A 27,996-nucleotide genomic window follows, 5' to 3' on the forward strand; every position below is an offset into this window, starting at 1 on the left:
TGTATCCACTTTGAACAAGGATCAGAAAAATTTGGGGTTTAAACAAAGAACGACATCTATGCCAAACATGATTCCCCCTGTCATTTCATAGTCATTACAGTAGATTTACATATTATCGAGCATTGTAATATGGGCAGAAAGATTGCCCAGTTTTAGGGCAGCCTGGGCTACATGTGACCTTGTCTCAAAAACAAAAAAAAGTACACGGGAGAATATGATTAGCCTTGTGTTGTCAAGGCTTGCTTTACAGTCTTCCTTGGTAGGAGATTTGATAAAAGGTCTTCATTTTATTTTACTTAAACAATTTTAAATTATTTTAATTTTACCTTATGTGTGAGTGTTGTGCCTATCTGTCTCTATGTGTACCACGCGAATGCTTGGTGTCCCCAGAAGGCAGAAGATAGCATCAGATCCCAGGACTGGGGTCACAGTTGGTTTTAAGCCATCATGTGGGTACTAGTTATTAAACCTCTTACTCTGGAAGAGCAGTCAGAGCTCTTAGCCGGAGAGCTCTTTCTCCAATCCCTGTGGCTTTCATTTTCTTGTTTGTTTTTGACACAGGGTCTTTCTATGTTGCCCTGACTGGCCTGAAATATGTTTTCTAAACCGGGGCCTTCAACTCAACACATTTATCAGTCTCTGCAGGCATTTAAGGCATGAGCCATGATGTGTGGTCTTTCTATAAACTTTTAATTGTAGTCTTTGCTTTTTAAAAATATTAATGATCTATTATGGTTTTGTGTAGTTTTTTTTAAAGACAGCCGATTTGTAACTTATTTCAGAATTGTTTTAGACATTAATTCAATTAATTGTAGTAGATTAAACTTGTTTATTAGTGTATTAGAGTTTTGGCCCCTCCTGTTTTTCCCCCTCTGAATTGTTTTTCTTTTTTTCTTCCCTTTTTTTTTTTTTTGATTCAGACTCGTATTTTTTTCCACTCAAACAAAAAAATAAAGAAACCAAAATAAACGTGTGGCATGTTGAGAAAAACTGGATTAAACCAAGTTGAACTTCTAAGAACTTTTCATGTGTTTATGAACACTGAATAGTTTATAATGAAAATTATTTCTTAAGTATAATAAAACTTACATAAACAATGCAATGTGCTATAAAACTAAGGGTTTCGTAGGCACCAGGACTTCATAAAAAGCTTCAGGAGAGCTACTCAGGGTGAGCCGCAGGATTCTGTGAAGGAAGACACCGAGCCAACTCTTGCCACTAGCCATCACCACTGTGTTCACAACTGCAGGGCTGTTACACTGCACTCTCCGGTGTTTTTCCACTTGCTGGTCAAAGTTCCTGGAGGAGAACCCTGCTTGGAGGAAATCCACTGGAGTAAGAAGGTATTTTAAGCCAGGCCCCCAGACTCAGAGGTTAGATGAGTGGTTCTGCTAATGTGAGCTGGGGAGAACAATAGCCTATGCCATTGCTTTGGTTCCCTCTCGCTGGTGAACCTCTGCCTCCCCTTGACAGCAGTGGGGACCCTAAACCAATTTCCTCCCTGGTTTCTGGAAAGAGAAACTCATCTCCAGGTTGTAACTGCACTGAAAATTCCAGTGGGGCAGGCAACACAGTCGCCATCTTGTTGGAGTCACAGAAAAGAACTGGCTCATCACATTCTTTCCTGCAGAAGTCTGGGAACAACTGCTTCCTAGCCTGCGAGGATGGAGGCAAAGCCTCGCAAGGCACCCAGCCCAGGGAGAGAGGCTTTCTTTTTTGTGTTTCTTTGAGTCTCTGTCAACTTTAACCTGATCAGCTTTCTCCTCAGGGGATTCAAACACAACACCCTGGGTTCTTGGCCTGTTTAGCCCCCTTTCTAACTGCCAAAGCACATTTGTTTTCCTCAAGGAGGAACTCGTGTATTGCTGCACAGAGTGTGGAATCAGAAGCATAGAGAGCCTAGGACTCAAGCTGTCCTGAAAGAACTTTTCACAAGGCTGTTGACGGACTATGAGCACCACCTGGTAAGGCTTCAGAGCCGCAGTGAAAGCTCGAAGCTCAGAGTAGGATGAATGGTCAGAGTAAGGGATGCTTCCACTGAAGCATGGCAGAATGACAGATCTCCACGTGGTCCACAGTGTGGATGCGCCCACCCTCTTCCTCACTGTGAACATATCTGCCAGGCCCAGCAGCTGGACCATCTCCAGGCCTTAGACTCAATAACTACCCAGGTTGGCAACTCAAGGACTGGTTGCTCCCGCAGTGACTCTTTTTCCTAGACTATAGAGTTCAGTCCAATCTTTATGTTAAATTGTGGGAACTGATGAATTAGCTGGACACTCCTTCTGAGTAGTTTCTTGTCTGGAAGGAAGAACCATGGCTGGATTGCAATTGGTATTTTATAGATATAAAGTATGAATCTGTTTCCTCGGTATCAGAGCGGACTCCTTCAGCGAGAATGGTGTTTATCGAAAATCACCTGTGTAGAGAATTGTTCCAAAGTATCCTTAATGAGAGACATGACAGAACCAGGGCAGTGATTGGCATCTATGAGGGTTACAGTCATGGTTTCTTGCCCAGTTTCATCTAGCAGCTCATCATATAAGGTGGCTCTTACCAATCTCCAGGGTTCAGATCCACTGCTTAGACACCAGCAGGCAATGGTGCAAGAACTGGGCAGTGACGGGAGCAGTAGAGGGGCCCACCCTGTGATTACAGTGCATGTGGGATAAGAAGAGCCAGCACACAGCAGTGGGCGTTTGGGGGATTATGACTCTGTTTATGGTGGGAGGGTAGGGAGTCACCCAGTGGACTCCTCTTCGTCTAGAACACCATTCCTGAGCGAGGCTTCCACAACAGCCCCAACAACATGTGGACACAAGAACAAGACCAGGGAAAACCACCCCAGAAATGGAAGTAGACAGAATAAGCAAAAAGAAGGCCACACTCAGGATGACCAAGTGAAGGCTCCCAATGCAGAAGAAGCCCGGAAAGCATCCCTCACACCCACATGGGAGCTCAGGCCCAGTCCACACTTTGTCAAAGTGTGTGCGACCTGGGTGGGGTGATCTTTTTTTAATTTAAGTCAATGAATACTGACATTTTATTTTTATATTAATTTGTATCTTGTTATCAGGCATATTTGAATACCATTCAGAATTTTCAAAATATTCACTGAATAAATAACTCTCACTCTAGGAGCTACATAAATACCGCATTTAATTTATTTACTTAGAAGCTTTGGAACCCTCCCTATGATGCTTATGAAATTTAGATTGACGCAGATCCCTAATGATGGCATATTAATAGTGAAGAAACATTTTATGACTTGACATGTCCGTGCACATAACTACTCAAAATTTCCCCATAGATACCACACGTTGTTGTCAATAAATAATTCCACTTTAATGGAAAAGTAATAATTTAGACAGATACAGGATGCACATTTGCAAAAAATACATGCAAGCTAGTTTACAAGCTAGGGGAACCAATAGAAAATACATCATCCAGTTAGATCCATTGATATCAAGTACTATTGTTGGGGCTTTGCAACAGGTAAACTGAGGTGGGGTGAAGCATTGATGATTGGTCACTTAGCAGATATTTCTTTGAGGGAACAACTGATTCTCTGGGGCTGGCTCAGACTCCTGGGGCCATTTACAAAGGTGGGAACCCCTCCCCCCTTTCCCCCGCGCGCGCTGAATGAAGCAAGTTTCATCAAGCTTCAACAACTTTGCATATGTACATACATATACATATGTTTTGTGGAGAAAGCAAAGCTCCACTAATTATTTAACCCCCATAGTTAATATATCCTAGTAAAAATTTTCAGGCAGTATAAAAATTCCAACATGGTTGCATCTATTTTTCTTGTAATGAATGATTATGGAAACCCAGTATGTCCCCTACCTTTACATGAATAAATAAATGCTTTATATATTACAGGTAAGAGACAGATTATCCCAAAGACCCAGGCACATTCATATTTTAAGTAACTTATTATAGATTATCAGAGTGTAAGCAAACAAGATAATTTTCTCAGCCAGTTTCTCTTAATGGCAGGTTGTAACTTGTGGTTACAAAGACAGGACCAGTTATTTTATTATTTATTTTAAAGAGTAATCTTATTTTAAAAACTTAAAAGAAACACAAATCTAAACTTTTATGTAAAGACCAGTCATTTCTATTTCTATTTTAAATACTCAGGGTGCACATCTCACTAACAGTTTTTTATTATATTGCATTAGGAAGCCAAGGGCAAAAATGGGTACAAGAAATTAATCATCACCTTGATTACCAGCCCTGCTTTAGCAGGAGAGGCATGTTAGCTAGTAGGAGACCTCAAGAAAATTCTTGCTCAGCTATCAAGAATGTGCTGGTTTTTTGTGGGGAGAGGTGTTGTTGGCTTTTCAAGACAGGGTTTCTCAGTGTAACCAGCCCTGGCTGTCCTGAACTCTTGAGTGTGCCTTTCTGAACTTTACATTGTTTCCCAAGATTTTTTTCCATCAAAGCCATTAACAAAAGCATCTTAACCTAACTTTATTAACCATCTACATCTGTAAGTTCTTTCTGAGGGTGGTGATTAAATCATTAATCTGCTCCAGCAGCAATTCTTGGAAAGATCAATCACTATTATTGTAAGTGCTTATGATACGTGCTGGAAGCCTCCTTAGAGTTTTCATACAACTCATAGATCAGGAGGGAGGTGATGACCTTGAGGACGACAAGCAGAGCCATGGTCCATAACAGCATGAAGTCATCAGGATATATAACTCCACTGGACTCCGCCTCCCCAAGGCATGCCCATCTAGGTGTGCTAACCAGTAGGCTGAATTCCATCAGTTCTAAAACTGTTTGTGGTTCTTCTAGTTCAAATCTCCACACTTGATCTCACGGTCCTCAATGCTCAGACTCTCGGGTGCTGGGATTACAGATGTTTACCACTGTGCCGTTCTTGGGAAATACTGTGGTACTCAATAGGAACATCTGTGACCAATGGAGGTTAGAGTTGGGGTTTAACAGTGATTTTATTATTTCTCAGAAGAGTTTTCTGGTTTGATGAAAAGCATTTCTTGTTGTGTCACAGGGTGTTTTACAGAATTGTATTTCTATATCCTTGTACTTAGATGTAATGTGATTAATACTTGCTGTACTTCATAACAGGATAGGCTAAACTTTTCAAAATGCCCCCAAACTCAGACAGTAATCGCCTTAAGAACAGAATCGTACTATCTTTCAGCTTTGTACTTTCCATGCTATCTCGCTCATGCCCTGTGGAGAGTGGAGCAATGGACTACTGGGGGTGTGTTAGCAGACTTGCCGTGAGTGGAGGCTGAGGATCTGATGCATTATTGAGAGGCAGGTAGTGACCTATCAGTGTGGTGATGCAGACGTTGCTCAGTACTTAGAGGTGACTGAGCACCAGTCATGCAGACCGTTAGTCTTCAGCGGACTAACTTCCCCCAAAATCAAGTTTAAAAAATTATAAATTATTCAGTTTCCCACTTTCCATTTAATTCATGACTCTTCTGAGATTTAACATTTGGAGTTTTGTATTGTGATTTTTTTTTAGAGAAATGTATTTAATATTTGGTCACAATGACTAATATTTCTGTTGTTGTGTGTGTGTAGGTAGGTAGGTAGTTGGGTAGCATTAAGATGATACTCCTAACAAGACTGTTCCAGATTAGTTCTTGACGTATGTTTGATTCTCCTCTTATGCTTCTGATACTTCTCAGGTCTTAACTGCTATTAGGTTTTGGTACTTAGTGGTGTGGTATGGCAGGTGAGAAAGACAGAGTGGTTGAAGCTAAGCTGTGGGATCAGCCTAAGCATCATATAATACATGTTTTCTCCTATAGAGTCTAGAGTTCATGTATGTAGGCAGACAGACACATACACTGTGAAAGTAGAAGTGCCAGTAAGGGATGAATGCATGTTGAATACAATCAAAGGATAAGGTGACACTTGAATAAAAGAAAGCCTGAGAACCCCTCACTGTATATAGACAAAGAATATATACGAATACAAGGTAGAAATTTGATTTTTAGTGTTTCTTAATACCCCCCTGACCCCGCCACCCCCAATACACACACCAGGTTTCTCTGTATAACCATGGATGTCTTGGACCAGGCTCTGTAGATCAGACTGGCTTCAAAACTCAAGAGATCTGCTTGCCTCTGTCTCCTGAATCCTGGAATTAAAGGCCTACGCCACTGTTGCCCAGCAAGATTTTCTGTTTGTTTTTTGTTTTTTGTTTTTTTGTTTTTTTGTTTTTTTCCGGAGCTGGGGACCGAACCCAGGGCCTTGCGCTTCCTAGGCAAGCGCTCTACCACTGAGCTAAATCCCCAACCCCGATTTTCTGTTTTCAAAAAGAAATTTTTACTGCTACATAGCTGTTATATAATAAGTTATCTCAGAGTATTGGTGCTTAAAACTCCCCCATCCTCCACGAGTCTCTGGGACAACTGGGACATAGCTGGCTGCAGTGCCATGGCAGCTTCTGTGTATTCCTTGTCTTCTCACAGAGTAACAGAAGCATGAGGTGTCTTTTCTAGTGTCTGTGGATATTATTTAGGGATGAGACATCAAGCAGCAAAGTTAGGGCTAAAGAGCTGATGAGAAGCAAATATTGGGGATGATTTAGGAGCTACAGAGTTCAGTAAGTCCAAAGCATGGAGTGAGCCATTAGGTGTTTGCCAAAAAGAAAATTGTAGAGAAATGCAGTAGAACGCCTTGCAAAAGAGCCTTGTGTGCCATGTGAAAGTTGAGACTTGAATGCAAGTGAGGGAGCCTTGCAAAGTTACATGGTCAGACTTGTTTGTGTCTAAACAAAATAAATGAATGAATGAATAAAACCAGTCTTGGCTATTTATGTATATCCCATTGATACTAGAGAAGAACAGTGTGCAGACAATCATGAGAAATTAACAGACTCTAAACTGAAGTCATGGAATCAGGTCCAGAGAGAATTAATTGGAACAGTGTCTTAGGGTCTTGTTGCTGTGAAGAGACATCATGACCACAACTTCTTATAAGGAAAACATTTAGTTGGGGCTGGCTTACAGTTTCCAAGGCTCAGTTTTAGTTCTTTATTGTTATAGCAGGAAACGTGGCAGCAGGCAGGCAGATATGGTGGTGGAACTGAGAGTTCTATTTCTTGATCTGTAGGCAACAGAAATAAATGCCACACTAGGCCTCAAAGCTCACTTCCACAGCAACACACTCCAAGGTCACACCTACTCCAAGGCCACATCTTCTCTAATAGTGCCACTCCCTATGGGCAAAGCATTCAAACACACCAGTCTTGGGGGCCTGTCCTATTCAAACCACCACAAATTGTATTTATCACATAGTAAATTTGTCACACTCTTGTTCTTGGTATCTATGTCTTAGATTAAGAGCAGTTTCCCATTTCACCCATGTTCTCAGTCTTTAACAAGGGTAAATGCTTGAGAAGCTAGGAATGATTTGAAAAGTGCAAAGCCATTACTCAATACAACCATTACACTTTAGTACTTTGGGAGAGTTGAGTGAATGGTTGGTATATTGAACTTAACTGATCCATATTTAACTACTAGTGACCTTTTGTTTTATATTTTCTTAGTGTACATATGTGAACACATCTCCCTAATCCAGGCATTTACAAATACATACTTCCATAAAACAGAAACTTAAAAGAATTAGTAATGCTCTTTATAGCTTACCTGACTTGCAGAAAGCCCTGGGTTAATCCCTAGGACCATATAAACTGACTATGGTAATGCACAGTCCTGCTACTCAAAACATAATACAAGCAAAGCAAAAACAAAACCTCCCGAAACTCTTCTTTGTTGTCTAGCTCCTTGCCCTTTCTTCTCCACTTGTTTTAACTTGGGCTGGTTATATAGCTGAGGTTGATCTTGAACTTCTGGTCCTCCTGCTCCTACCCTTTCAGGAGCTGAGAGTTCATCTGTGTTGTCACCATACTGGGTTTCTCATGGCTCTTTAACATTTTCTAGTTGCCAGTAAGATAAATCTGGAGTTCTTGGTGTGGCTGCAGGACTTCTCAATTGAGTCGTCTTTACCTCCCTCCTATTTTTGCTATCTTAGCTCTTTATTGACTGCACACATATTTTCTGCACTCAAAACAAACAAATCTTGAGGCCGTAGTACATATTTTTTCATTGGCATGTCTTACGGTGCTACATTGTCATAGTCATCCCTGACCTGGAATGCCTTTGTCCTTCACTTTAGAGCAGCAGTTCTCAACCTTCTTGACACTGTGACCCTTTAATACAGCTTTTCATGTTATGGTGGCCCTCACCCATAACATTTTTTTTTCTTTTTCTTTTTTTTCGGAGCTGGGGACCGAACCCAGGGCCTCGCGCTTGCTAGGCAAGCGCTCTACCACTGAGCTAAATCCCCAACCCCCACCCATAACATTTTTATTGCTAATTCATAATTGTAATCTTGCTACTGTTATGAATCATACATATCTAATATGCAGCATTTCTGGTAGAAATCTGACCCCTCTGAAAGGAGTCAAAGAGGTCATGACCCACACTTGTTGAGGTGGTTGTTAGAACCATGATCTGTTAGGGAATATTCCTGGCATAAATCTCAACTTTCTAGTCTACTCACATATCTCTTATTATAGTGTGTGGCAAAAGTAGATGCTAATGGATACAGTAAAATTATTGATAGGCACACATTTTAGAACTTCACATATGTGATGGTTAGTATTGTCAACTTGACACATAAAAGGCAAGAGAAATTGTCTGCATTAAAGTTAGTGACTCTGAGAATATCCATGAGGGATTGTATTGGTATTGGTAATTGATATGAGAAGATTCATCAGTTTTAATTTGTTGAGAATTGTATAAATGAATTCTTTACCCCATTACCACCTCTTCCCAGTTCCTTCCATGTTCCTCTATTCTGTCTCAAATTCATGACCTTCTTTTCTTTAGTTGTTGTTATTACATATACCATATACATACACACACACACACACACACACACACACACACACACACACACACACACACACACACACACACACACACACACAGAGCCCACTGAGTCCATTTAGTGTTGCTCTTAAGTACATGTATTTAGAGCTGACCACCGGATGTTGGGAGAAAACAGATTCTCCCCTTCTCAGCATCCACTGATTGCCTATAGCTCTTCACCTAGGAGTGGGCTTTGTGAGCTTTCCCCTGTGCAAGTTATCAGATCAGTTCGTGTTGTCAGGAGCACTAGTAACCATGCTTTTATGCATTATTCTCTGTCCCACAGTTATGGATGTGATGGGAAGGACTAGCTCCTCAGGCTCCTGCTGCTGTAGTTTGTTTCTCCTGTGTGGTGTACTAAGCCCTTTCTCCCTTAAGTTGCTTTTGTCAGGGTATTTTATCACAGCAGCAGGAAAAGAAACTAAGACACTGGGTTGACTTGGTTTTTGTATTCACATAGACATGTGCATTTTATATACAGAAGCTGTGGTATGGTGTGGGGCTGTGAGAGCAAGAGAGAGAGAGAGAGAGAGAGAGAGAGAGAGAGAGAGAGAGAGAACGAGAACACACAGTTGTTGCATGCTTCCACAGTTTCAGTGAAACAGCTGACTGCTTATGTTACACAGGAGTGTATTCTAGATCTTTGGGAATGATCTAGGTTTATTGTGAGTCCCTCCCTAGGAATGTCAGCTTCAAGCTTGCATTGAAGTCACTGTACCAGGTGCTGGCTGCATTGACTTTGGGAATTCCGTGGGGGAAAGAGGATTGGCGCATTCCTCTCATCCCTTAGATAGCTCATTGTCTTTGCCTGTACTACAGCAGTGATGCACTTCTGCTAAGATGAAAAGATCCTGGAATGCTGAATTCCACATATATTTTGTGTGGAATTCTCTCTCTCTCTCTCTGACACATAGACACACACCCCAGTAAGGCCCCCACTAAAAAGCTTTACAATTATGAACAAAAGTTATTTATATCTAAAATAAATGGAGTTTAAACCCCGGGGTGGGCTGTACATGTCTTTTTTTTTTTTTTCTTTTTTCTTTTTTTCGGAGCTGGGGACCGAACCCAGGGCCTTCCACTTGCTAGGCAAGCGCTCTACCACTGAGCTAAATCCCCAACCCCTGGCTGTACATTTCTGATTGTAGATAATTGTAAAGTTTGTGTTTTGTGATGTGCTGGTTAAAGTATTTTCAATTTTCATAGAACTGATATGAAAACCATTCAGTAACTTTTAACACTTTGTATTCTATTTTCTTCATTAAATTTTTGATGTAGAATTTTTATATAATTCTATGAAATTATTTATTTGCTTTCTTAGTTTTTTGAGACATCTTAATATATATATATACATACATATATATGTGAGATATATATATATATATTATATATATATATCTCCTTTGCTGATCTTAAACTCTCAATTCTCCTGCATCAGTCCTAAGTACCGGGATTACAGGCATGTGCTACCATACCTAGCATGTACTAATGGACTCTAATGTTTGCAGATTCATGTTTCACAAGTAATAGAACCATTCTGACCCTAGAAGACATTGTTGTTAAAACTCTGGAGAATTGGACTCTCCTTGAGACTGAATAGTCATCAAGTAATAATCCTTTGTAGTTACATTTCCTGTCTTGAAGCCCTGGCAACCATTGATTTATTCTTGCCACCACAGTCTTGCCTTTTCAAAGATGTCACATAAATGGAAGCGTATACTATATAGCCTTTTGGGGACAGCTTCTTTGGGAACTCAGCATAGTGCTTTGAGAATAGGCAGCTTGAGTGTGTTGGTGGTGTGTTCCTCTAATTGTTTGGTTGCTTTCCATCAGATGAGCATCAAATTTTGCATGTAGTCTTTGATCCATTAATGACATTCAGATTTTTCCAGTTTGAAGTTTAATTTTTTTTTATTTTGTGTATGTGTGTATGTGTGTTTGCATGTTGCATGTATTCAGGTGCCTGGGGAGGCCAGAAGAGAAAGAACCTGGGATCTTCTGTAGCTAGAGGTACAGGTAGTTGCTCATAGTTAACTCCTCTGCCATCTCTCCAGCTCCAGTGTGAGGAAGTTTGGAAAAGAACTTTTTTTAAAAAAATGTATGAAGGTTTTGTATGAATTGAAAATGTTCATTTTTCTAATGTGGGAATACTCCAGTAGTGGCTCCCACTGCAGTGGCTGGTGGCCTTCTGGGTGACCTCTGTCTGAACCGCAGGGTGTAGCAGCAAACAGGTCTCTAGATGTCTACAGTCAGCTTGAGTGGCGTGGCAGCGCGTAGGTCTATGGAGCTCTTCCTCTCTCGCTCCACTGCATGGCATGAGGGCAGGTGGGCGTTTGTGTGTCTGTCCCACCTGTACTGGGGTGGAGGAGGACATGACTCTGGGCATCTTTTCCAGACCAGACCACATGGCATGGTGGACAACAGGTCTCTGGATATCTTCCTCCTCTTGCAGGGCAGTTATGTGGTGGCAGGTGTCTGTGATCTTTTTTTTAAATTTATTTATTATATGTGCACACTGTTGATGTCTTGAGACACACCAGAAGGTGGCATCGGATCCCATTACAGATGGTTGTGAGCCACCATGTGGTTGCTGGGAATTGAACTCAGGACCTCTGGAAGAGCAGTCAGTGCTCTTAATCACTGAGCCATTTTTCCAGCCCTGTGATCTATTTTTTAAAGATTTATTTTTAGTTAGGTGTTTATGTACATTGGAGTGTGCATGCACACATTTAAGTGCAGGTGCCTTTAGAGGCCAGAGATGCCAGATCACCTGGAGCTGGAGTTACAAGTGATTTTGAGCCACTTAGCCTGAGTATTGGGAACTGAACTCTGTCCTTTGCAAGAGAAGTTTATGCCCCTAGCCTCTGAGCTAGGTCTTCAGTCCCAGTTTATGACTTTATAACCCCATTGCTTAAGGATGGTCTAGGCATTGGTTTGAAAGTTTGGAACTACCCTGGAGCAGTACTAGAAATGTATTTAAGGCTGGAGAGATGGCTCAGCGGTTAAGAGCACCGACTGCTCTTCCAGAGGTCCTGAGTCCAATTCCCAGCAATCACATGGTGGCTCACAGCCATCTATAATGGGATCCGATGCCCTCTTCTGGTGTGTCTGAAGACAGCTACAGTGTGCACATATATAATAAATGAATAAATCTTTAAAAAAAGAAAAGAAAAGAAATGTACATCTTTAGGTCCTGTTCCTGGCTGTGAGTCAGAAACCCAGAGTGAGATGTAGTAATACCCATTTTCTGTCAGACTCCCCTGGTGATTATGCTGTGCACTGAAGTCAGGTAACCACCCCACAGAATCATTCTCTTTGATTTTATTAACCCAACAAAACAAATAAACAACTAAAAACGATTCTGATAAGTTTGGAGCCAACCAGGATTAACCAGAACATCCTTTGTTGAACCATCTGTTTATGGTGAAATTTTATAAGCTATATTACAGCACTAGTTAAGCTTTCAAGTTACAACCGTACAAGCTACTTACATGGAAGCACTATCAGTAGCTGAAGAGAAGGATAAAAAGGAATGTAAGAATCCATCCTCCTAGTAAAAAGCTGTTTTGTGGATCTTTTTTTGCAGTGGGTTCAAAGAGTGAACAATGATTGTGAGTAACTATACTCAGATTTACTTTTTGTCAAAGCCCTGAATCTTGTAGGATTACAACAAAGATTAAGTCAGTGATTCTCAGCTGGGAGCAATTTGCCCTTGTATCTTTCCTTCTACTATTCTGTCTTTATCAATAAAGTGTGTGTGTGTGTGTGTGTGTGTGTGTGTGTGTGTATTTAAGATCTTTATATATAGTATCTTACTTAGTTCTTGTTACATATATAATTTAATTCTTGTGTTACTTTTATGAGTAATGACTATATAGTATTGTCTATTTGTGTGTGTACTTTTGTGTAAGAATCTCTGTGTGTGTGTGTGTGTATGTGTGTGTGTGAGAGAGAGAGAGAGAGAGAGAGAGAGAGAGAGAGAGAGAGAGAGAGAACCAGAGTTTGTCCCCAGGTACCTTCCTCAATCACTTTCCACTTCACTGAGATACAGTCTTTGATTCAACCTTGATTTTTATGGATCTGGCTAGATACTCTGGCCAGCAAGCCCAGGTATTGTCCTGTGTCTATTTTCCCAGGGGTGGTATCCAGGCAGTGCTGCCATACCTTCTTTTGTAGGTGTCAGGGACCCCAATTCAGGTCCTCGTATATGTGCAAACTTGCCACTGTGCCATCTCTCCAGCCCTTGTATTGTTCATTTATGGACAAAGAAATTGAAGAATAGTAATGCCTACTTGATAAAGGTCCTGTCCTAGAGATAGAGCGAGTGGTAAAACTTGTCCTTAGACTTAGGGAATGTAGCTGGAGTCTGCTCAGTCACTCAGTCACCAAGCACTACCTACCACTCACTTATGTTCACAGGGGATTCGGTACAGGGCTGTTCACAGATAAACTTCTTGTGCTTCAGACTTACCTGTGATAGGTACTCAGTAAAATGGAGCTTCTATTACTATATATCCTTGCTAAACATAACTAGAAATAGTTCTTTCAGGCATGGCTTTAAAGCATCATTTAAATAATTATAATCATATTTAAATCAGGGAATGCTTGTTTTAAATTTTTCCTAAATAATAATCATTGAGGTGATCATGCTTTTCTTAATTTATGTTAACATGTCACATTGATTTTATGTTCTTTGAACCTTGCCTTCCTGCTGTTAGATTTGGCTTGTTATAAATTTATTAAAGGTTTTTAAATTAGTAACCGTAAGGAATATTGATCTGTATTTATTTCTCCTATGGCATCTGCTTTGCTTTACTCCTGCTTAAAGTTCAATCCCTACCATCTCCTCACTCATGGGAAAGACGGAATTGTAGTGCTCATTTCTAGCTTTAGGTGAGAGGTCAGTTGTGCTGTGTAAGTGTGGAAAGCCAAATACCAGTCCGTCGTGAGTTCTCGTAGAATATTCCAGAGTGCAGAGCCTGTGATCGCTGCAGAGGAGGAGATTTTGTGAACATGTATACTCACTCCTCCCTGGTACCTCATACCCCCAGTACCTTATCGACAGTTGGATCTGAGGATATAGAACCCACAAATACAAAGAACTGGATGTGTAGCTCTTCAGCAATCCGATAAATATTTCAATTTTTAAAAATTTATTACCTTCCTAGTCTACCCTTCAACTGTTCCACATCCCACATCTCTTTCCCCGTCTCCAAGAGGATGTCCCCACCCCCCACCAGACCTCCCTATTTGCTTTTTTAAAAAACCTGTATTGTGTGTATGGTGTGTGTGTTCTTGGTGTACTGGGTGCATGTGTAGAAATCAAAGGACAGCCTCAAATGTAAGTCCTTATCTTTTACCTAGTCAACCTCAGTTTTGGGGAAGATGGCATTATAGGCCTACATCACCATGCTCAGCTTGAAATATTAATAGCTTACCCACATTCCCCTATATCTTGTTCAGATCCTGAACTTACCACTTTAGCATATAATTCATAGTGCTAAGAAACTACATTGAGGGGTTGGGGATTTAGCTCAGTGGTAGAGTGTTAGGCAAGGCCCTGGGTTCGGTCCCCAGCTCTGAAAAAAAAAAAAAGAAAAGAAAAGAAAAAAACTACATTGAGTGAACATAAACTGTGTATGTAACATACATACATGCATGCATGGTCAGCGTCTGATATTGTCCCTCAGGTGTTGAAGGCCTTGTTTTAGACTAGGTCGCTGGTCAGCAAGCTCTAGTGACCTTACAGTCTTTACCCTGTAAGGCCCAGGTTACAGGTAATGGTGGCGTGGTGTACGCATGGTTTTTGACGTACTTTATCGTTTTTTTATCTCTCTCCCTTTCAACCCTTATTCCACCCTAATCCAGTCCCCCAGCACTGGATAGAGGAGAAAGACGGTTTGAGGGAAAAGGGGACGTAGATATCTTTGGCTACTCTCAGCGGATCAGGGGTATAGAAGCCTTTGGGGCCAGTCCATTTTCATCTGCAACAACCGCAAATAATAGCAGGAGGGGCCAGCAGCAGCCTCCCCTTCACAACACCTCTGCTTGCCCTTCTTGGCGCTCTGCCATTGATTCCCTCTCTGGGGTCCCCCAGAATTTAAGCTTATCTGCAGCTGGCAAAAATCTTGCCCTTCCTAGACCATGAGGCAGTCATAGTTGAAGGCTGTGGACAAACCGAAGCAGCCCCCATATCCCACATCCGGGATTAAAGCAAAACATACTTACATAACATAACTGGGTTTTTAAGCCAAAATTCTCACCACAGCATGGTGAGACCATCTAGGTTGCAGGACCACTTCTTTTTATCTGCTGTTCTACATAATAAAAAGAGGAAAAGCAAGGTCTGACCTCTCAGCAAAGATTTATTGGACACAGTGTTGGGATTAAAATGTGTGCCACCAGTCTAGTTCTTTTAAGTGGGTTCTGGAGATCAAACTCAGGTCCTCTTGCTTGTATGATGAGTGACTTAGCAACTGAGATAGCTCCTCAGCTCCTGTCTTAATTTATTTTTACTTTTAAAAAGAATTATTTATTTTATGTATATGAGTACACTGTCTTCAGATACACCTGAAGAAGGCATCAGATCCCATTACAGGTGGTTGCTGGGATTTGAACTCAGGACCTCTGGAAGAGCAGTCAGTGCTCTTAACTGCTGAGTCATCTCTCCAGCCCCAATTTATTTGTTTGTTTATTTGGGGTGGGGGTGATGTGCCTGGTCAGGGTACAGGGAGGTCAGGAGACAGCATGTGGGAGTTGGTTCTCTCTTATTGTGTAGAACTTGTTCCCAAGTCTTGGTAACAAGTGCTTTTACCCGCTGAGCTATCTGGCCACCAACCTCTTGAGTCCTGACTTGAACTTCCACATGAATGTTGGTGCCTTCAGCCCAAGATTGTCTCTGAGCTTCAGAGTTGTGCATCTAAGTGTTTCTAAATTTACTCACTCATCAGACGCGTTCTGAGTATGCATGGCTCCTACCCACATTCTCCAGCCTTCTTCAGACGCGTTCTGAGTATGCATGGCTCCTACCCACATTCTCCAGCCTTCTTCAGACGCGTTCTGAGTATGCATGGCTCCTACCCACATTCTCCAGCCTTCTTCAGACGCGTTCTGAGTATGCATGGCTCCTACCCACATTCTCCAGCCTTCTTCAGACGCGTTCTGAGTATGCATGGCTCCTACCCACATTCTCCAGCCTTCATCAGACGCGTTCTGAGTATGCATGGCTCCTACCCACATTCTCCAGCCTTCTTCAGACGCGTTCTGAGTATGCATGGCTCCTACCCACATTCTCCAGCCTTCTTCAGACGCGTTCTGAGTATGCATGGCTCCTACCCACATTCTCCAGCCTTCTTCAGACGCGTTCTGAGTATGCATGGCTCCTACCCACATTCTCCAGCCTTCATCAGACGCGTTCTGAGTATGCATGGCTCCTACCCACATTCTCCAGCCTTCTTCAGACGCGTTCTGAGTATGCATGGCTCCTACCCACATTCTCCAGCCTTCATCAGACGCGTTCTGAGTATGCATGGCTCCTACCCACATTCTCCAGCCTTCTTCAGACGTGTTCTGAGTATGCATGGCTCCTACCCACATTCTCCAGCCTTCTTCAGACGCGTTCTGAGTATGCATGGCTCCTACCCACATTCTCCAGCCTTCTTCAGACGCGTTCTGAGTATGCATGGCTCCTACCCACATTCTCCAGCCTTCTTCAGACGCGTTCTGAGTATGCATGGCTCCTACCCACATTCTCCAGCCTTCATCAGACGCGTTCTGAGTATGCATGGCTCCTACCCACATTCTCCAGCCTTCTTCAGACGCGTTCTGAGTATGCATGGCTCCTACCCACATTCTCCAGCCTTCATCAGACGCGTTCTGAGTATGCATGGCTCCTACCCACATTCTCCAGCCTTCTTCAGACGCGTTCTGAGTATGCATGGCTCCTACCCACATTCTCCAGCCTTCTTCAGACGCGTTCTGAGTATGCATGGCTCCTACCCACATTCTCCAGCCTTCTTCAGACGCGTTCTGAGTATGCATGGCTCCTACCCACATTCTCCAGCCTTCATCAGACGCGTTCTGAGTATGCATGGCTCCTACCCACATTCTCCAGCCTTCTTCAGACGCGTTCTGAGTATGCATGGCTCCTACCCACATTCTCCAGCCTTCTTCAGACGCGTTCTGAGTATGCATGGCTCCTACCCACATTCTCCAGCCTTCTTCAGACGCGTTCTGAGTATGCATGGCTCCTACCCACATTCTCCAGCCTTCTTCAGACGCGTTCTGAGTATGCATGGCTCCTACCCACATTCTCCAGCCTTCTTCAGACGCGTTCTGAGTATGCATGGCTCCTACCCACATTCTCCAGCCTTCTTCAGACTCGTTCTGAGTATGCATGGCTCCTACCCACATTCTCCAGCCTTCATCAGACGCGTTCTGAGTATGCATGGCTCCTACCCACATTCTCCAGCCTTCTTCAGACGCGTTCTGAGTATGCATGGCTCCTACCCACATTCTCCAGCCTTCTTCAGACGCGTTCTGAGTATGCATGGCTCCTACCCACATTCTCCAGCCTTCTTCAGACGCGTTCTGAGTATGCATGGCTCCTACCCACATTCTCCAGCCTTCATCAGACGCGTTCTGAGTATGCATGGCTCCTACCCACATTCTCCAGCCTTCTTCAGACGCGTTCTGAGTATGCATGGCTCCTACCCACATTCTCCAGCCTTCATCAGACGCGTTCTGAGTATGCATGGCTCCTACCCACATTCTCCAGCCTTCTTCAGACGTGTTCTGAGTATGCATGGCTCCTACCCACATTCTCCAGCCTTCTTCAGACGCGTTCTGAGTATGCATGGCTCCTACCCACATTCTCCAGCCTTCTTCAGACGTGTTCTGAGTATGCATGGCTCCTACCCACATTCTCCAGCCTTCTTCAGACGCGTTCTGAGTATGCATGGCTCCTACCCACATTCTCCAGCCTTCTTCAGACGCGTTCTGAGTATGCATGGCTCCTACCCACATTCTCCAGCCTTCTTCAGACGCGTTCTGAGTATGCATGGCTCCTACCCACATTCTCCAGCCTTCTTCAGACGCGTTCTGAGTATGCATGGCTCCTACCCACATTCTCCAGCCTGAAACCTTTGCTTCCTCCTTCTGCTCCGTCTAAGCAGCCTTGAGCCCCCTGGCTTCCATCTGTGAAGCGCATCTTTAAGTCCATCTGCTCTGTCTTTGCCTGCACTGCTGTCGTCACTCCAGGCTAACTCCTCCTGAGTCCCAGCAGCTTCTCACTTTCCTGTCTGTGTAATGACCCCTCTTCCCAAGCCATGGAGAGTGTGGTGGAGAAGTCAGACCACATGGCTTCCTTGCTCAGGGCAGTTCACTGTTTTCCCTTTGTAATTGGAATAGAGTTCTAAATCCTCAAATGCTTGCTCTGTCAGCCTCAGGCGTCCTCAGCAATCACACACACACACACACACACACACACACACACACAGACACACACACACACACACAGACACACACACACACACACACACACACACACACACACATTCTCCACACTCCAGCTTCTTCCCTTTCTGCTTCAGTGGGGTTGCCTCTGAGGATCTTCCCTGCCCCCACTCAAGGATACCTGCTAAGATTCTTTCACTCCTGGCCCAGAGTATCCCTTTCTTTTCAATAGAACACTTTCTTGCTTCATGGTGCTGCTAAACCACAATGCTACTCTTTCAGTTGTCTCTTGAAAATGTCATTTTTAATAAAAATGTTATTCATACAGATAATGGATTTGATATTTTAGAATTAATAATTATTGTTAAAATGTCTTGGTTTTAATACAGTAAATGATATTGGAGACCAAGTTATTTTAATTTTTATCATGATAAAATATAAATAACAAAATTTGCTTTAGTAATAATTTTTACTATAAAGTATAAATTCTATAACATTAAATTTATTTACATTTTTTGTATCTACATGAAAGAAAGTCAAGCTATTTTATACAAATGGAATTATAAAATAAAATATTTGTCCTTTTGTGTCTGGCTTCTTGTGATGCTTTCAAAGCCTATATATATAGTAACATATATCAAATTTTGTTTCTTTTTATGGCTGAGTAGTATTCCACTATATGCACATACCACATTTTGCTTATGCATTTACTTCTTTTATAGTGTAAGAGCACACTGTAAAGTTACTGATGGTTTAAGTAGATTTACTGATTGAATAATAAATTATATGATAGATTCTGTATATGAACAGAACATGAATTATGGAGATATTCTCCCAGAGAATTTTATAATCCCCAGAAAGAAAAATTTTACTTGGTATTTGAAATTCTGAGTCATCATTTGGAGAAATTTTACCTGGTATTTGAAATTGAGTCATTATTTGAAGTAGCCTTTAGTCATTTAATTCTCACTTCCCCACGATATGGATACAGTAGCCATGTAAAGATTGGTTTTGTTGAAAACCTGGGCACTGTTGTTGATTATACATACCAGAGTCAGCTCTTCCCTTGCAATGGTAAATACAATTTGTATTTTCCTTTTCTTTTCCTTTTTTTTTTTTTTTTCTTTTTTTCGGAGCTGGGGACCGAACCCAGGGCCTTGCGCTTCCTAGGCAAGCGCTCTACCACTGAGCTAAATCCCCAACCCCCCCTTTTTTTTATTGGATATTTTTTATTTACATTTCAAATGCTATTCCCTTTCCCGGTTTTCCAGCCATAAGCTCCTATCCCATCCCCCTTTTTGTATTTTTATTTTAATGTAGGTATTTAGGTCATAGTTTCCTATAATTTTTAGTGTTTCTTTTTTTCTTCTTTTTTTTAGTGTTTCTTTTATTGACCTAAATAGATGGTATATAGTTAGTACTTAATAATCAATGCTGTGGACATTCCTGCAGTACGGTTATAGTGTTATTACTTGTAATACCTTATTGTAAGTGCTATTACTATGGTGCTGTGGTTGAGGTTTTTTGAGACAGGTTCTGTAGCACAGGCTGACTTTGAATTTTCAGTCCTCCTGCTTCCACGTAGCCAAGCAAGGGTGTTAAAAATGTGTGCCCCCATATATTCTCTGAATTATTTTCGTCGACTGTACTGTTTAGTTATTCATTACTTACTTTACTAGTTTGTCTCATAAATCATTCTGATTTTAAGGTCTTAAATTTTATGTAACTTTCTGTTCTATACTCACAATTAGGCTTTTGCCTTTCCAAGTGTCAGCATTCACAATTCAGCACTGTGCCAGGCCCTTTACCTGTATTGAGCCACACAGGCCATTTGTTAGGGAAGGCAATTGGTTGCTCTCTGCTTCTGTCTGTGTTTATGAGTCACCCTGTAGCTATTTCTTTGACTTCAGATTTGTGGTTTCTTGAACTAACTGGAGTGATGTAAAAGATGAGTCTCTTTAGGCGTTTCCTGTCTTTTCCAAGTGTTGGTGGTGTACTATAAACAGGCTTCTCCTAGGAAGAAGCACTGACCAGTCTCACCCTTTATCTCCTTGGGATTGGAGTTTCTAGACTTACTGACTTTAGCTGATTGTATTATTGAATGGTTACTGTTGTGTGACTGAAATAGCCTATGTACCACCCAGCCCGGATCCCTGAGGTTTTGGAGTGACTCCACCCTACTCAGGTCTCCACCCCTGTGGGTGAACTTGCCCTTTGTTCCTTCTGGCTGCTGAATGTGTGAGTAATGTCCCACGTGTATGGATTGCTGGCCACTGTGGAATTTTACGGCTCCTCTATTCAGAGCAGTGTAACTTTCAGGCTGCTTGGCCAAAGGCATGGTTCTGGGACCTGTTCAGCTACCATCAAGCAGTCACTGTAGAGACCAGGACACCTTGCTTCCCTGCCCAGGCAGGGATGTGTCTGAGTTGCCTGTGGCCCACGTGACAGGTGTGTAGAGATGAGGCTGGGATGGGGGAGACAACACAGTAATGAAATGTGGGTTATCTGCTCCTGTAGTCTCCGCTGTGGTCAGTGAAGATTACATGGCTTGTTAGTGTGCTTGTTTATCTTTTCAGTTTTGGTGGAGGGGGTTGCAGGGTCTCACAATGTAACCTCTGCTGTTCTGGAGCTCAGAGATCTGCCTGCCACTGCCAGCCAGCATCAGGAGTTAAGTGTGTGCCACAGTGCTCAGTCTTGTTTTATTTGAGATTGAATCTCACTGTCTCACTGGCTTTCCTAGAATTTGCTGTATAGACCAGGCTGGCCTCAAACTCAGGGGCTAGCCTGCTTTTGCCTCCTGAGAACTGAGAGTAAAGGCATGAACCAGTACACGCAGCATACTAGACCTTTAATAAATGCTTAATGAACGGAAGAACATGAATAATACATAAAATGATGTTATATGTACATCTTGATTGAAAAACTAAAGCTAAATTGAAAACTACCAAATATATTCCCAACTAAAACAGTTTTTGAAAGAGATATTAAAAATTATTAGCCTCTTAGAGAATATACAAATTAAAATAATGTTAAGTAATATAAAATAATGAAAACACTTTGAGGAAATGATTACTGCCTGACAAATCTATAATGAGAATGATAAAAAAGTGACTGATTAAACATTGAAAACATTGAAAATGTGCTTTATAAGCTAAACATTAAATATTCAAATTTGAATTTGTATTTCAGTTGTATTTTGTATTTCAGTTGTATTGTTACAGGTTGTTATAGGTTATATGTTGCTGTTGTGTGTGTGTGTGTGCGTGTGTGTGTATGTGTATGTGTGTGTTGTCCTATAAATGTATCAATAGAAAAGATAACAAACTTTTTGTTTCTCAAAGTATTTGTTCCCTGGGTCTTTTGCACAATTCAGTAGAGTGTGGGGCCCTTTGCTGCCTTCTTTCTGCATCCTCACAATGCACTGCTGTTGCTGTGGGATCCTCAGAGTCCACTGCTGTTGCTGTGGTTAATTGAAAGATTGAGTTAACTTGTGTTGTTCAGAAGTTAACATTCTAGCCCACACACTGACATTGAATTGGGCTCAGTACATCTGACTCATGGGGCTTGCCCGTTTTAACTGGTGGCGAACAGGACATAGACAGGGGCTCCAGGGTTCCCTTTGCTTGTGCTTTGTTCTTTAGTTTGCCTTTTCTTGTTTCTTTTGCTCATCGCCCCCCTGCCTTGCAGCTAAGATCATTCATTAACTCTGTGCTTAGTCTTGGTCTCAGCTGGAATTGGGACATTTTTACTTGAAGATATTTTCCTTTTGGAAAATAGAGGGTAGGACGATGTTTTCTGTGGATATCCTGTGCAGACAGTTTGGACAGGAACTTGTTGTACAGAACAAAAGAGTGAGTGGGAAGAAGGAAGGAAGGAAGGAAAGAAGGAAGCTGTGTAACAGCCGGAGACAGGAGTGACGGCCAAGCCAAGGAACGGAAAGACGGTCGGTCTCCTTGGCTTGGGTTCTTCTGGGCCTTTTCTCTTGGTTATGACATTAACCTTGTGCCTTGTACTTCATCTAAGGGGTACTACTGATTGGCTTTTATTAAATTTATTAAAAATTTAAGAAGAGTTTTTTGTGTATCTGCTGATTATATATTGAATATATTACTTAACTCTCCTGGGTGAAATGTTTTGAGGACAGGAATTCCCCCAACTCTTCCCATAGCTTTAAAATTTACAACAACAAACATTAGTTAATGGGTAGTTTGCTTTTTTGTTATTTGTTGTTGTTTTGTTAAGGGGGTCTCACCATGTACTCATTATAGCTCTGACTAGCCTGGAACCTGGAACTCACAGAAATCTGCCTGCATGTGCTTCCTCAGTGCTGAGATGATTTCCTGTTGTTTACTTTTTTTTTTTTATGAGTTGAGTATCATATAACTTATAGCTCTTGAGTACAGAGTATGGAACTTTTGGGAAAAAATGGTTGTTATCTATAAGGAATTCATTTTGTGGTTGGGAAAGAATTTCAGAGAGAAGGGATTAATGCAGTACTCTTTGGAGAGCACACAAAGGAAAATTCACGGGGAACTTAGTGCTGAAAAGTGAGGGGTCAGCCAGTCAGGAGAAGACTGAGGGAGGGGTGCTGGAGAAAGGCTTTTCAGTGAAGTGCTTGCCCTCAGGCACAGGGGCCTGAGTTGGAGCTCCAGAACCATGATTTTAAAAGCTGAGCATGGTGGCACACTTGAATTCCAGTGTTGGGGAGGTGGCCTGAGTATACCCACTTGAGTCCTAGGCCAGTGACACACTTATTTTAAAAAGGAGGGTAGCTCCTGAGGAATAACACAGAGGGTAATTCTCCAGCTTACACACACACACAGATGTGTGCCTACATGCTCATATACACAGAAGAAGATCAGGAGAAGCCACTACAGATGTAATGGATTTCGAGAACAAGGCCCAGATGTGGGAGGCAGCCCCAGTAAAGTGAGTGTAAGGTATGTGGGAAGAGCGGAAGCAGAGAAGTAGGTCTGCCTTACTCATGAAAGGACTTGAAAGCCAGAAACAAGGAGACCGGGAGTTTGATGAATAACTCTTAAAGGGGCTCAAGAGTGATGTGGTCCAATTTTTGTCTTAAATAGATCACTTTGCCAGCTGTGTGGAGGATGGATTTGAGGGAGACAAGACTGGAGGCAGTAGTCCAGGTGAGATCTGTGGGAATTGAACAAAGCACTGAAGGAAAGACGGAGAAGAGGGAATGACTTGAAACAAAAGGGAACCATAGGTGCAAACCTTTTCCCCCTTCAAATGTGGCAAAATCTATTTTGAATAAACTAGGAAAGAGACATAAGAGAAAAATGTTACATGGCATAGATGGGTCATTTGCCTCGGCAAGGAGCCATTTAATACAGCAAGAATGTTGCCACTGAGAGAACAGTGGGTCTTTTTGGTTTTGATTTGTTTGTTTTGCATAACAAAACTAGGGTATGAGAATCAGGTAATTTTGAACAAATGTGGTACAGGATTAGATTTGGAACTTGAAAAGGCCTTAAGAAAGAAACAGATCTCACAAGGTTTTAGCTGATGTGCATAATTAAAACTCAAAAGTACATGGATGGTATTTTCTAGAACCTTGATTAAGTTACTAATAGTTTACAGAAATCTACTGCTCAGGAAAAGAGATTAGAGTTTTTAAAAAAAATTAAAGAAATGAGCAATTGTAAGCTGTCATAACATAAAAAGATATTTTGGATGCATGCTCACAGTATTTCGTATTAAATTAAAATGTATTTCTTTTTCTTTCTTTACTATTTTTGAGATAAAGTCAGTCTCACTCTGTAGTCTAGGCTGGCCTCAAACTCCTGGCCTCAGTCTCCTGAGTGGTGCATTAGAGGTGTGAGCTGCCATGAGTGACTCAGATGTGTTCTGTTAGGTGGAGAGCTCAGGATTAATCTTGCCAGAAGCACCGTGTCTGTATTTGTTATTTGTAAATACATGATATTGATATATAAGATATTTATCTCTTCAGGAATTTACTTCCCCTGCTTTGTTTTGTATGAAGGCATAAAGCAAGCACCTAGCTTAGAAGGGTTTCTTAACTTTACCATCCATATTTCAGGTCATTACCATGTTAGCCGGGTGTGAAGGACACTCCTGTCATCCTAGCACTGCCTGGGAGTAAATGCCACCCTCCATTTCATAGCAAGCTTGAGACTGAGGCCAGTGTGGGCCATTTGAGACTAACTCAACCCACCTCCATAAAGCTGCAAGTCATTACCCCAGCAATGTGCCACATGTGCCTTATAAAGCTAGTAAGCACTTGTTTGTAAGGTCGTTCCTCATTTTTAGAGAACCGCACCTTTGTTGTCATTTAGATCTGATTAGGTGAGTGCATTCTCTGGTTATGGTCTTTTCTTTGACTTCAGTTGCTGCCATAAGCCCAGGAAATAACCGCACCTGTGCCCACTCTTTGTGTGTGGTGTTTTTGCAGTAGAGTCAAATGTAGCTCAGGCTAGCCTTGAATTCACTGTACAGTCAGTAGAGGATGACCTAACTAACTCCTGGCTTCTTCGTGGTAACTCTGTGAGACAGGCTAAGTGTAAGCCAGCACTTCACTTGCAGCCCTCACCCTGAGCTCTGAATTCTTAGCTGTTTGACTCACTGGACGCCTCGCTCTCTTGTGTCTTTCAGAAGTTTTGCACCGCCCCTTTGGTTGTGACGCTGAATCTCAGGCACTGAATGAAGCTATCAGGTGGAGCTCCAAGGAGAACTTGCTGGGCGCCACTGAGAGCGACCCTAATCTCTTTGTTGCACTTTATGACTTTGTGGCAAGTGGCGATAACACACTCAGCATCACCAAAGGTGAGACGTACTCTGCTTTATCATTTTCTTGGCGACTGAGAATGAGAGCCTTCTTGTGCTGACTTCTGCCGCTGACATTGACCGGGTGATTTCTTCCCAGGCACCTTTGGTTCATTCATTTTTACCTGTTTCTGGGCTGATGCTTTAAAAACAAATCAGCCCTATTCTCAGGATTTGCTAAGAATAAGATGATTTAAAACACCTCAGGAAAAAGTCCATATTGTTAGAAGTTTGTGCTCTAATGCAGGCTAACATCCATTTGTTTCCATTGAATTGTGACTGAAAGACGTAGTGCAGATCGCACTGGCACTCAGGACTCAGCAGCTGCCCCCAGTGGATCAGGACCTTGGACCAAAGTGTGGGCTGCCTGGCTCATGTAAGGGCACTACCCCCTAGCTTAGCGCCATTCTCACACTTTGGAGCAGTAGACAGAGAGTGGCCCAGTGCTTACGTTAGGTAAGTGGCTCCTATTTCCTTGTTGTCCGGCTCTCAGCTGCACTGGCTGAGACAGGCAGTGTTTCTATGGCCTAGTGAAAGGGATGGTTAGGAGGAGCTGTCCTGCCGCAATTAAGAGAGAGAGGATAAATAGGATTATTTTCACTGGCTAAGAAACATTAAGAACATGACTTGATAAAATCACCAGTGAAAACAGTTAAGACTGTTGTTATGAGAGAAAAAAAGGGTAGGCTCATGCTCGGTGAGGCTGCTGCCTTCCGAACCTGTAAAGCCTCCCACTATGAGGAAATTATTTCAAAATATTTAACTAAATGAAAGTATAACAAACGGCCACTTGTTAAACAGACCCTTTGATTCCTAAGGGTCAGAATGAAGTAGTTAGTGGAAATGACGATACCAAGTCAACAGGCCTTCCCTGACCTCAAGAAAATGTTTCTGTGTAAAAATTTTATAAACAGCTATTTTTTCCAGTACTGGAGATCAAACTTTGGAACCCCATGTAAGCTATGCAGGTACTGAGGAACTGCAGCCCAGTCCAGGGTATCAATGTTTAAATGCCATCAAACATACTAAAAATAAAACAACTTAAAACGGAGTTTCTTTATATTTATTTTACATTTATTTAATCTATATGGATGAGCCTTTTGCCTGCCTTTATTCAGGTATACCATATATGTGCTTTGGGTCCCCCTTGAAGGTCACAAGAATCTCATGGAATTGAGTTTCTTTAAAAAGTAACTTTAGTTACTTTTCTGAAGGTGATAAAAGTGGAGGGAGGGGGCTGGAGAGATGCCTCAGTGGTGAGAGCACTTGCTGTCCCTACAGAGGACCCTGGCTCAATCTCCAGCACCCAGTGGTAACCTGCACCATTTGATACACTCTCGTAGCCTCTTTAGGTTCCACACATACATATGCATATAGCCAAAACATTTGTACATGTAAAATAAAAGTAAATAATTTTTAAAAAGTTTTGCATTGACCACATGTGTGAAACATGAGGCTTTCGTCTGCAGTCCCAGGATTTGAAATACTTGAAGTATTTCAAGCATTGTTGGCCAGAGAGGGGCTAAAGACAGGCTCAGTGTCTGTCTCCTTGTCTATTTCAGTAGCCATCAACAAGTCCAGAGCGGATAATTCTAACTATAAGGGGGAGGGGTGTTGTCAACCCTCCAGAGTTTTGGCTCTGTCCTGATTATGGTGGCCTGTATTGAGCAGTTCTGTCTAAGTGCTTAAGGAAAGCAGAAGTGTAGATAAACACATATGCAGGCACACACATACACATGTCTTGAGTTTCTAGCAGGTTCTTTTGGACGCATAGTTAGCTACTGTGCACCTGCACATTTGTGTAGCTGCACCACCATACCATACACTCATGTCTTAGTATGTATGTACAGTGTGTAAAATATACATATATGAGTTCCTACACAGACTTCTGGGTGTTTTCATATTTAGGTGTCTCAGGTGAAATAATGGTAGGGCAGAGAAAGCCACGTCATAATATTTCTATAGGCCACAGGAGACAGGTAGATGGCTACCACAGAAGGGCTGAGCTTTTCCTCACCTGCCTTGGCCTGGTATTTCCTGTGTCCTGTACTATCGATTGGTGTGACTTCCTTTTGTTCTCTAGCATTAATAGCAGGAGTAAATTCTATAGAAAAGCTTGTATCTCTTGGAATAAGAGCATCATGCACGGGTTGGGGATTTAGCTCAGCGGTAAAGCGCTTGCCTAGCGAGCGCAAGGCCCTGGGTTCGGTCCCCAGCTCCGAAAAAAAGAAAAAAGAAAAAAAAAAAAAAGAGCATCATGCACTACAGAGTCCTTGGATGAACACTTGTGGCAGGTATAGGGCAGAGTGAAGTCTGTACCAGATGTTTCCAGCTGTCTGGAATCAAGAGATTCACCAAGTGATTGGAATTTTGGGTTCCAACTTTAGAGTTATTTTCTGTTTCCATAGACTAATTTTAGAGGAATGGCAAAGAGTGAGTCATTCTTTATGGGAAACAGGAAGAAACTGAGAAAATGGAACTTTTAAATCTTGTGTCCTGGAAACACTTGTGCTTTAAGAGTCCTGGCCAGCCCCTTCTGCTCCTCTAAATGGTTTTCTTGCTGAAAACTCTTTGTTGAGTCTAGGGTCTTGGGAGGAGTTTGCTTACATGGACAGCTTTGATGTCTTGGTATCATCTGGAAATTTAAGTAACTTTGTATTTCACATGTCTTGTTCATTAACAATGAATATTTATGTGTGTATATCTATTTTAAGTGACAGTAACATTTATTGTACTTTTTAAGGAGTAAGTACTATTCAAGTGTTTGTACACGTCTATAATCCAGCATTCAGGAGACTAAATTAGG

The 27,996-nt window shown here is 42.0% G+C and overlaps 1 protein-coding gene and 1 pseudogene across 12 annotated transcripts in view; one reads left to right on the top strand and one right to left on the bottom strand.

Moving 5' to 3' along the window:
• Abl2 (ABL proto-oncogene 2, non-receptor tyrosine kinase) overlaps window positions 1–27,996 on the top strand; it is a 95,869-nt gene that overhangs the window by 44,000 nt on the left and 23,873 nt on the right. For 6 of the 12 annotated variants that reach the window (XM_006250052.4, XM_006250047.4, XM_006250053.5 and 3 more), the window contains 2 exon segments: window positions 23,471–23,533; window positions 25,020–25,190. In XM_006250052.4, the coding sequence (XP_006250114.1) occupies window positions 23,471–23,533; window positions 25,020–25,190 (234 nt within the window). 12 annotated transcript variants of the gene reach the window in all.
• Window positions 1,107–6,910, bottom strand: Dclre1b-ps1 (DNA cross-link repair 1B, pseudogene 1; annotated as a pseudogene).

This window comes from Rattus norvegicus, chromosome 13 (assembly GCF_036323735.1).
Source record: "Rattus norvegicus strain BN/NHsdMcwi chromosome 13, GRCr8, whole genome shotgun sequence".
Classification (NCBI taxonomy): Eukaryota; Metazoa; Chordata; class Mammalia; order Rodentia; family Muridae; genus Rattus; species Rattus norvegicus.